This window comes from Carlito syrichta, unplaced genomic scaffold, assembly GCF_000164805.1.
Source record: "Carlito syrichta isolate Samal-C Ts95f unplaced genomic scaffold, Tarsius_syrichta-2.0.1 Scaffold115818, whole genome shotgun sequence".
NCBI classification, from domain to species: Eukaryota; Metazoa; Chordata; class Mammalia; order Primates; family Tarsiidae; genus Carlito; species Carlito syrichta.
This window is the reverse complement of record NW_007059914.1, coordinates 1,409-10,295: the sequence shown is the minus strand read 5'-3', so window position 1 is coordinate 10,295 and position 8,887 is coordinate 1,409. Positions and strand designations below refer to the sequence as shown.

The 8,887-nt window shown below is 56.5% G+C and overlaps 2 protein-coding genes across 2 annotated transcripts in view; one reads left to right on the top strand and one right to left on the bottom strand.

Moving 5' to 3' along the window:
* The window catches only part of TROAP (trophinin associated protein), a 9,030-nt gene extending 4,413 nt beyond the window's left edge, over nt 1-4,617 (top strand). Inside the window, exons 9-15 of the mRNA XM_008074070.1 lie at nt 1,232-1,366; nt 1,465-1,563; nt 1,689-1,748; nt 2,004-2,138; nt 2,292-2,991; nt 3,251-3,444; nt 4,591-4,617. Of these exons, the coding sequence (XP_008072261.1) occupies nt 1,232-1,366; nt 1,465-1,563; nt 1,689-1,748; nt 2,004-2,138; nt 2,292-2,991; nt 3,251-3,444; nt 4,591-4,617 (1,350 nt within the window). The remainder of the gene's footprint in view (nt 1-1,231; nt 1,367-1,464; nt 1,564-1,688; nt 1,749-2,003; nt 2,139-2,291; nt 2,992-3,250; nt 3,445-4,590) is intronic.
* A 118-nt stretch (nt 4,618-4,735) lies between these two features.
* C1QL4 (complement C1q like 4) lies at nt 4,736-8,881 on the bottom strand. The gene is made up of 2 exons (XM_008074063.1): nt 8,295-8,881; nt 4,736-5,571 (listed from the first exon to the last, which is right to left on the bottom strand). Exons 1-2 carry the CDS (start codon nt 8,829-8,831, stop codon nt 5,392-5,394), a joined length of 717 nt encoding a protein of 238 aa, XP_008072254.1. The 5' UTR covers nt 8,832-8,881; the 3' UTR covers nt 4,736-5,391.
* Nucleotides 8,882-8,887: the final 6 nt, after the last annotated feature.

Sequence of the window (8,887 nt, the reverse complement as noted above, 5' to 3'; positions counted from 1 at the left end):
TAGTAGCTGGGCACAGTGGCTCACAACTGTAATCCCAGCACTTTGGGAGGTGGAGGTGAGAGGATTGCCTGAGCCCAGGGGTCTGAAACCAGCCAGGGCAACTTGAGGAGACCTTATCTCTACAATAAATTTTAAAAATTAGCCAGGTGTAATAGCGTGCACCTGTGGTTCCAGCTACTTGGAAGACTGAGGTAGAAGGATCGCCTGAGCCCAGCAGGTCAAAGCTGTGAGCATGCCACTATATTCCAGCATGCGCAACAGGACGAGACTCTGACTCAAAAAAAAAAAAAAAAAAGATACAGTCAGATAGTGATAAATTCTTTGTAAATATAATAATAAGGGACTGAAGGGGAATTGGAAGTAGGGGAGTTGGTATTACAGTTTTTTGTTTTTTATTTTTAGTTGGAGTCTCACTCTGTTACCCAGGCTAGAGTGCACTGGCACATTTACGACCACCACAGCCTCAACCTGTTGGGCTCAGGCAATCCTTCTGCCTCAGCCTTCCAAGTAGCTGGAACTACAGGCGCATGCCATCACGCCAGCTAATTTTTTTGATTTATTGTAGAGATGAGGTTTCACCAAGTTGGCCCAGGCTGGTCTCAAACCCGTGGTCTCAGGCAATCCTCTCACTTTGGCCTCCCAAAGTGCTGGTATTATAGGCTTGAACCACTGTGCCCAGCCTGGTATTAGTCTAGTTTTAAATAGACTAGTCAGGGGACTCATTGAGAGGATGATGTTTAAGTGAAGACCAGGAGTTGAAGAAGTGAACCATGTAGATATCTGGGGGAATAACATTCCAGACCAAGAGAACTGCAGAGGCAAAGGCCCTCAGGAGGGAGTGTGCTTAGTATGTTTGAGGATCAGCTAAAAAGGGAGGCCAGCAAGATGGAAGAAGAGCAAAGAGGAGAACAGGAGATGATCAGTGACAACAGGATCAGGTTGGGCAAGGACTTGTAAACCAATGTAAGTCCTTGGCTTTTCCTTGGAACAAGTGGAAAGCCATGGGGAAAGGGGATGAACAAGGGCATGATATGATTCATCTGCCCCTGGTAATCTAAGTCTAGGGCCTCTCAGTTAGGGACTCTGGTTCCTTCCTCATGGGGGTGGGACTCGGGCTGGTCTATTTCTTGCCCCAGCCTGGGCTCCTCACACTGGCTGCTGTAGTGAGAGCAACACTTGGGAAGACAACGGGGGGGGGGCCTCACTCTTTCCGCCTTTTTTCTCTCCACAGGACAGCCGTGACTCCCACCTGATGTCCTCCCCTGCAGCCCTGCCCACACCTGGCCATGCGGTGCCACTTTCTGTTACCCGTCCATCACCCTATGGACGAGCTCAGCGTGTTCCCTCCCCAGGCCTCCCAGCTCGGGTTTGTATTAACAACTAGGGGCTGGCCAAGGGCAGGACAGTCTAGCTGGAGAAGGTCTCGGTTTCATCCCTGCTCAGCCACCCACATCTCTCCCTCAGACCTCATATTCAGTGTTGCGTCGTCTTGCTGCTCAGCCCAAAACCTGGTTCACACCCTTGGCATCAGGTCCCAGAGCGTCAGCCCCCAGAGTTCAGCAGGTAAGAGAGGGCAGGGGAGGTAGCTGGCATAGGCCAAGGCTGGGGGAGGAAGGAGATGAAGGGGTACAGGAGTTTGGGTCCCCTCTGTGGGTGCTGGGCCTTGCTGACATCTCACTTCTGCCCAGGCCCGAGGGTTGAGTGGCCTCTCCCCCCAGTCCTGCCCTGAAGAGCCTGCCCTGCCCTGGGTAAGTAGAAGCCTTCCCATGCTGAGATCCCTCGTCGTGTCCTATTCGCCTGGAGGCCCAGGAGTTTGAGGAGTTTGAGTTCAAAAAGCCACCTGACTCTCCGACTCTCCATGTTTCTCTACTGCCCCTGGTAATCTAAGTCTAGGGCCTCTCAGTTAGGGACTCTGGTCCCTTCCTCGTGGGGATGGGACTCAGGCTGGTTTTTTTCCTGCCCCAGCCTGAGTTCCTCACATGCACCCTTTCCTCCTCTGGCAGGAACAGATTGCAGTACGGTTGTTTGACCAGGAGAGTTGTATAACGTCACTAGGTGGGTCTGAAAAAACACTTGTGGCCACTCCTCCTGCACTATACCCCAACAGAACCCCCAGCCTCCAGAAGCAGAAGTTGCAGGTGGGTCTGTGGGGGCAACAGCTTCCATATCTGATGAGCAGTGACGGGGCTTGGGAAGGGGGAAGGGAGTGGAAGAGGTATAGGAATACGACAGTGGGAGACTATTTTAACCCACATCTTGATATTGCACTGGGGTGCTCTCTTCTAACACAGCGCATCAATATCCTGCAGCAGCTGCTGAGACAGGAGGTAGAGGGGCTGGCAGGGGGCCAGTGTGCTCCCCTTAAAGGAGGCTCCTGTCTGGATATGGTTGAACTTCAGCCCCTGCTGACTGAGATTTCAAGAACTCCAAATGCCCCAGAGTGCAATACTGGGACTTCCTACCTTCCTGGCCTGTCACAGCACTCTGGGTTGCCAAAGCCCTGCCCTCCAGAGGAGTGTGGGAAACCACAGCCCTGCCCTCCAGCGGAGCCAGGGCCCCCAGAATCCTGCTGTGGGAGTGAGCCTGAGACACCAGAGCCCTCCCCCGAGGAGCAGCTGGAAGTATCAGTGCCCTGCCCTCCAGCAGAGCCAGGGCCCCCAGAGTCCTGCTGTAGGAGTGAGCCTGAGACACCAGAGCCCTCCCCCAAGGAGCAGCTAGAAGTATCAGCACCCTGCCCTCCAGCAGAGCCTGGAACCCTTCAGTCCAGCCGCCAGGGGCAGGCTGGAGCCCCAGAGCCCTGCCCTAGGGTAGAGCTGGGGACATCAGAGGCATGTACCCTGGAACCTCAAAGTCCAGAGTCCGGCCCACCACCCAGCTGCAGTCAGTGGACTCCGGCAACCACCAGCCTGATCTTCTCTTACCAACACCCACTTTGTGCCAGCCCCCCAATCCGCTCACTGCAGTCTCTGAGGCCCCTGTCGGGCCAAACAGGTAAGGAGTTGGTTGGGAAGGGTGTGAACAAAGGAGGTGTTCATCTCTCTGTGTGAGCTGGGGCCTTGCCCTACACCAGGCGATTCCATATTCTTCCCTCGCCTCCTACCCTGCCCCAGCCTGTCCGTCCCTCAGGAAGCAGGGGAAGAGCTGCATGTCTAGCCCTGGCCTCCCAATTGGCCTGGCCCTTGGTGGAGGAGGGGGAATGGGAGTACATGGTGGGAGTATAGGACTCCAGAGCTCCCTCTAAATTCTCCAGGCCTCAGCAGTCTGGCCCCTCGAACCCTGGCCTTGAGGCAGCGCCTCAAAGCATGTCTCACCACCATCCACGGCTTCCACGAGATGCGTCTGGATGATGAGTGTGCCTTTTACACTAGCCGAGCCCCTCCCTCAGGCCCCACCCGAATCTGCACCAACCCTGTGGCCACATTACTCGAACGACAGGACACCCTGGTGAGACTCCAACCCACAGCCAGGCAGTGTCTACACAGCAAGCCTTGTGGGAAGTGGGGAGTGGGGACAGGGGGCCAACCTGGGCTCCTTTACAAAGAGGCCAGTTTGGCTACAGTGCAAGGGTGGCAGGGCTGTGACAAGGTCTCCTTTCTCTCCAGTGTTTTATTCCGGTTGATCCTGCTGTCCCTCAAGCCTCGCTATCATGAGTTACCCTCCTTCACCTACTCCCGCCTTGCCTTGCTTCTTCCCTTTATCCTTTATTTATTGTCAGTCTCCCCATCAGATTGGGAGCCAACACCCTTTTATCCCTTAATAAAGTTTCCAAAGTGTCTAACTGTCCAGCTAATTAGTGTTTTTTGTTTTGTTTTGAGACAGGTTCGAACTCCACTGTCACCCAGGCTGGAGTGCTGTGGCATTATCCTGGCTCACTGCATCTTGACCTCCTGGGCTCAGAAGATCCTTCTACCTCAACCCCAAAGTAGCTAGGACCACACCACCACACCCTGCTAATTTTTAAATTTTTTTGTAGAGACGAGGTCTTGCTATGTTGCCTAGGCTGGTCTTGAGCACCTGGGCTCAAGTGATCCTCCCCGCCCAGGTTCCCAAAGTGCTGGGATTACAGGTGTGAGCCACCATGCCTGCAAGATGATGAGTTTTAAGTGTCCAAAGAGGTCAGCTACTGCTGTTGCTTTCCAATTGACCACATGGTGGCAGTGTCCTCCAGTTTAGAGGCCAGCCCTGGGCTCTCAGGATTCCCCAGGCTCTGTCATCCAGAAGCTGTCCTGAAGGAAGTCATTCCACTCTTGCCTAGCCCACCCCCTCAGCAAGCTCTTTGAGTATGGGGATGGGGAAGGTGCAGTTGTAGATCGTGTTCTTGCTCCTTGAGATCAGTCCCGCTTCCAAGAGCCATCAGCTATTCCCTCATTTCCTAGAGCTCCTTTTCTAGAACTCTCCCCCTGAATTTGCAGTATAGCAGAAGCACCAGATCCAGACATTTGGAAGCTTCCCTTGTTAGTGTCACTCTGGTTGGTGTCTCCCAGCACCTACAGCGAGAGACCTCACAGCTCTTACCGAAGCTGATACCATCCCCCTCCTTCCCAGATCAGAGCAGAAGCCTTAGGCTGCCCCCCTCCCCTGTTCCCCTAGAGGCAGGCCTTGCCAGGAATTAACTAAACCTTTGCCTCTGGCAGAGATTGACAGGCAGGATAGGAGTTCTTTAAGGGAGTGAAAGAAAGGGTCAGCCACTCCCCACCCCCCTACTCTGTACCAAGTTAAGCAGCTACACACATCTCCCAACCTCACTTTATTGGAAGAGGCAACAGCAGCTGTAGCCCCAGGGCCTAGCCCGGAGAGGGGTAGAATGGGGACTGTACAGAATGAGTTTTAAATGCCAGGAAGGAATTCACTGGTTCCTCCAGTTCACAGGAAGGTTGCCAAGGTTGGAGCCTGAAAGTGGAGATGAGGGGAGGAGGGGATGGCGAGAGAAAGTTGCCACGACAGAGAACCAGCGCCTACCCCGTCTTAATTTCTCCTCTCGCCTCAACGGGCGCCTCCTGTTTCTGTTCTTTCCCTCCCAAGCTGCCGGGGTTTCCTTTCCGCCTTCTGGGCCTCTGAGCCCCGGCTGGCAAAACTGCTCCCCATCTCCGAGCAAAAGAGGCAGCCACGACCTCCGCCCCTTGCGGCCCCGGCTTCACAGGCGCGCACGCGGGTGCGGGTGGCCCCTCCGGAAGCCGCGCTGCTCCTCCTCCAGCCGGGTCTGCTCTCCCCAGGCCCTCATACCCTTGAGTCCGAGAGCCCGCCCGCCCGTGTAGGCCGCCTCCGGGAGCGGGAGGGTCCGCCCCACCGCCAGGCTCTCAAAGGACGGGGTGGGGCCCTGGGCGGGGCCGGCTGGAGGCGGGTGAGGGCGGGAGCGAAGGGGCGAGCGGGGCGCGGGGGGCGGGGCCCGGCTCAGTCCGGGTAGATGATGAAGCCGGAGAAGGTGCTGTACTTGTTGGTGTTGCCGCCGTGCACCTTCCCGCCGTCCAGCTTGATGAAGACCTCGTCGCCCACGTCCAGGTGCAGAATGACGCTGTTGCTGGCGTAGTCGTAGTTCTGGTCCGCGTCTTGAGCGATGGCGCTGGCTCGGACCTAGCGAGGGAGAAGAACAGAAGAACCCGCTCAGACCCCGCGCGGAGCTGGGGTGCCGAGTCGGCGCGGCGGGGCGTCCGAGGGCGGGGAGGACATGGAGCGGGTAGGAGACCGCTGCGCTTCTCAGGTTCTCCCACTCACTAGCTGTGTGGCGGGCAGATTTCACGCCTTCTCTGGGCCTTAAGTTGAGCTACAAAGTGAGAAGGTAGCAACAGAGCACACTTCATACGGTTGTCAGGATTAAATGAGTTACTACATGTGAAGTGTGTTCCAAACAGTGGTTTGCATTCTGAAGTTTTATTTTCATTTCTTCATTTATTTATTTTTTGAGTCAGAGTCTCACTCTGTCACCCAGGCTGGAGTGCAGTGGCAAGCTCATGGCCACCGCAGTCTCGACCTGCTGGACTCAAGTGATCCTTCCGCCCCAGCAGTCCAAGTAGCTGGAACCACAGGAACGTGCCACCACATCGGGCTAACTTTTTAATTTATTGTCTCATCAAATTGCCCAGGCTGGTCTTGAACCCGTGGGCTCAGGCAGTCCTCTCACCTTGGCCTCCCAAAGTGCTGGGATTATAGACATGAGCCACTGTGCCTGGCCTATGTATTTACTTTCTGATTTGGGGGTCTCTGTCACCCAGGCTGGAGTGCCACGGCTCGCTGCATACTCAACCTCACGGGTTCAAGCAATCCTTCTGCCTCAGCCTCCCAAGTAGCTGGAACTGCAGGCATGCACTATTATGCCTAGCTAATTTTTTTTTTTATATTTTGAAGAGACTAGGTCTTGCTATGTTACCGAGGCTGGTCTCCAACCTATCCCTTGCCTCCTTCTTCCTCCAACTAGCCTAAGCAGTCCTCCCGTCTCGGCCTCCCAAAGAGCTGGGGTTACAGGCGTAAGCCACCGCTCCTGGCCTTATTCTCATTTTAAAGATAAAATTAGCCTATAGGATATTTTCTAGGATTCCGTAGTGGCTCAGACCTCCTGTTAGTCCTAAACTTGGGTTGGCGTCCCCATGTGATGGGCATAGGTGTGTCTGTGTGTGCGCCACAGGGTATGGGCCACGGTAAAGGTGCAGGTTAGGGTAAGTGCAGCCAGCGTAAGGTGTACTCTTGTGCTCTGGCCTCGGGGGCACAGATTTCGGGTGGGAGGAGCACCCACTTGTGTCCAGATTGGGGCTGCCTTCTGCTGGAACAGGGAGCCCCGTCCTCCTCTCTGGCTTCTCAGTGCTCACCTCCAGTGCCAGCCCCCCTCTTCCATCCCACAGGGGCTGGTTATTAACTCATTAATTATTCATCATTATTCTAATCACTATTTACCATCCCCAGGGCCGCAGCGCCCGCACCGTAGAATACAGAATGGGAGCCACGCAGCCTCCTCCCCTCTGAAATAGACACGCACTAGTTACACACTCCCTCCGCCTTCTCCCAGCCACCCTGCATAGGCCAAGCACACCTACTCGGTGCCGCATGCAGACACACCCGGCTCTATCCTCACACCTTCACACTCCACACTTGCACCATGCGTCCACACTGTCACACTTCCTTACACACATACGCTATCACCCCATACAGACACACTCACCCCTTTTCCGTGGGTTTCTGGGGCAGTCCTGCTGGGAGGAGACCCCAAAGTAGGTCTGGGGGCAGGCAGTTCCCGCGGGGGTAGCAGATGGACTGGGACACAGCAGGCCTGATGTTCCTGGGTCAATACCACCCCCCTTTGCACCAGGGCATTCAGAGGTCACTGCTCAGTCCCAACCTCCCCATGCAGCCTGGGACTCAGGCACCTTCTCACACCCCACCCCAGCCTCCCTCACACGCTCAGCCTCTAGTTCCAGATAATCAGTCCAGGTCCTCAAGCTGAGACCTTGGGGCTATTCCTCCAAACCAGCAGTGAATCTGACAGGGAGCAGCAGAACCCGGAGACTGAGAGATTGCTAGGGAGAATGTGTGCCCTACAGGACCAGGGCAGGGTCCCAGGCTGCAGTTCTACCTGTCCCTTACCTCCTTCCTCCTCCAAATCTGTTCTTTCCAGCGCCTGACTGGCTGGCCCCTGAGGTACCAGGCCATGACAGCACACACACACACACACACACACACACACACACACACGACTCAGTATTAGCTGCTGACAAGGCCTATGCCCCAGGCCCTGGGGTAAGCAATAGGACAGCTACCTGGCAAATAAACAAGGGAGTGTTTTCCTTCTTTTATACCTTTTCCTTGAAAATCCAAGCTGAATGCCCCCACATGGGAAAGACTGCTGACTTCCCACTGCCTGAGACATGGATTCCATTCTAATTCAAAGGAGCCTAGATTCCAGGTAGCTTGCCCAAGGCAAGATGGGGAAGCCCAAAGGCCAGGGGGCTACCCTAGAAGAGAGGGTAGCCCTAGACAGGACAAGAAAAGAGGCTAACTGGCAGGGGGAGACACCAAAGACGTTTGCTGTGGTTTCCCATAGTGGGAACGTGAGGTCGTGGCAGCAGAAACTTTAAGCTTGAGTCCTAAGTTCTAATTCTGTCTCCATTCCTAATGCTGCCTGAGGCCCTAGGCAGGTGATGTTCTTTCTCTGGCCCCCGATTCCTCTTTGGGCAAATGAAGAGATGTGTAAGTTCCTGGATTCAGTGAGGCACTTTCAGGGAAGGATCTGGGGTTGTGGAATGAGAGCGGGGAGAGGTGGCAAGCCACCAGTCAGATCTGGGCCAGGTGGGGAAGGGGCGCCTCACCTGCCCGTTCTTCATCAGGTCGGCCCACATGCTGGTGCCGTCGCCGCCGCGCATGAGCACGTGGTAAGCGAAGAAGTAGACGCCCGGCATGGGGCAGGTGAACTTGCCGCTGGCTGCCTCGTAAGCGTTGCCCACGTTGGTCACCACGTCGTCGAAGCGCAGCACCTCGTAACCCTCATGAGGCCGCCGCAGGCCCGCGTAAAAGGCTATGCGAGGCACGTAGCCGGCGGGGGGCGCCACCCCGCCCGGGCCTGGGCCGGGGGGACCTGGGGGACCCGGCCTGCCGGGCTCTCCTGGGGGCCCTCTGGGACCTGGCGGTCCCGGGGGGCCCCGCAGGCCTGCCTTCCCGCGTCGGCCCACCTCTCCCTTGGCGCCTGGCGGGAAGGGGGGCGCAGAAGCGGGCGCTCCGTCGGGGTCTGGGCCTCGGGGCCCATGCGGGTCGCACACCATGCGGCAGCGACCCAGCATCTCGTAGTGTGCGGGCCCGCGGGAGCTGTGCACCAGCAGCGGGATGGCCACCAGCAGCAGCAGCACCATGGCCACCCCGACGGCCGCGCCCGCCACCCTCTTGCGGCGGCTCAGCCGCGACGCGG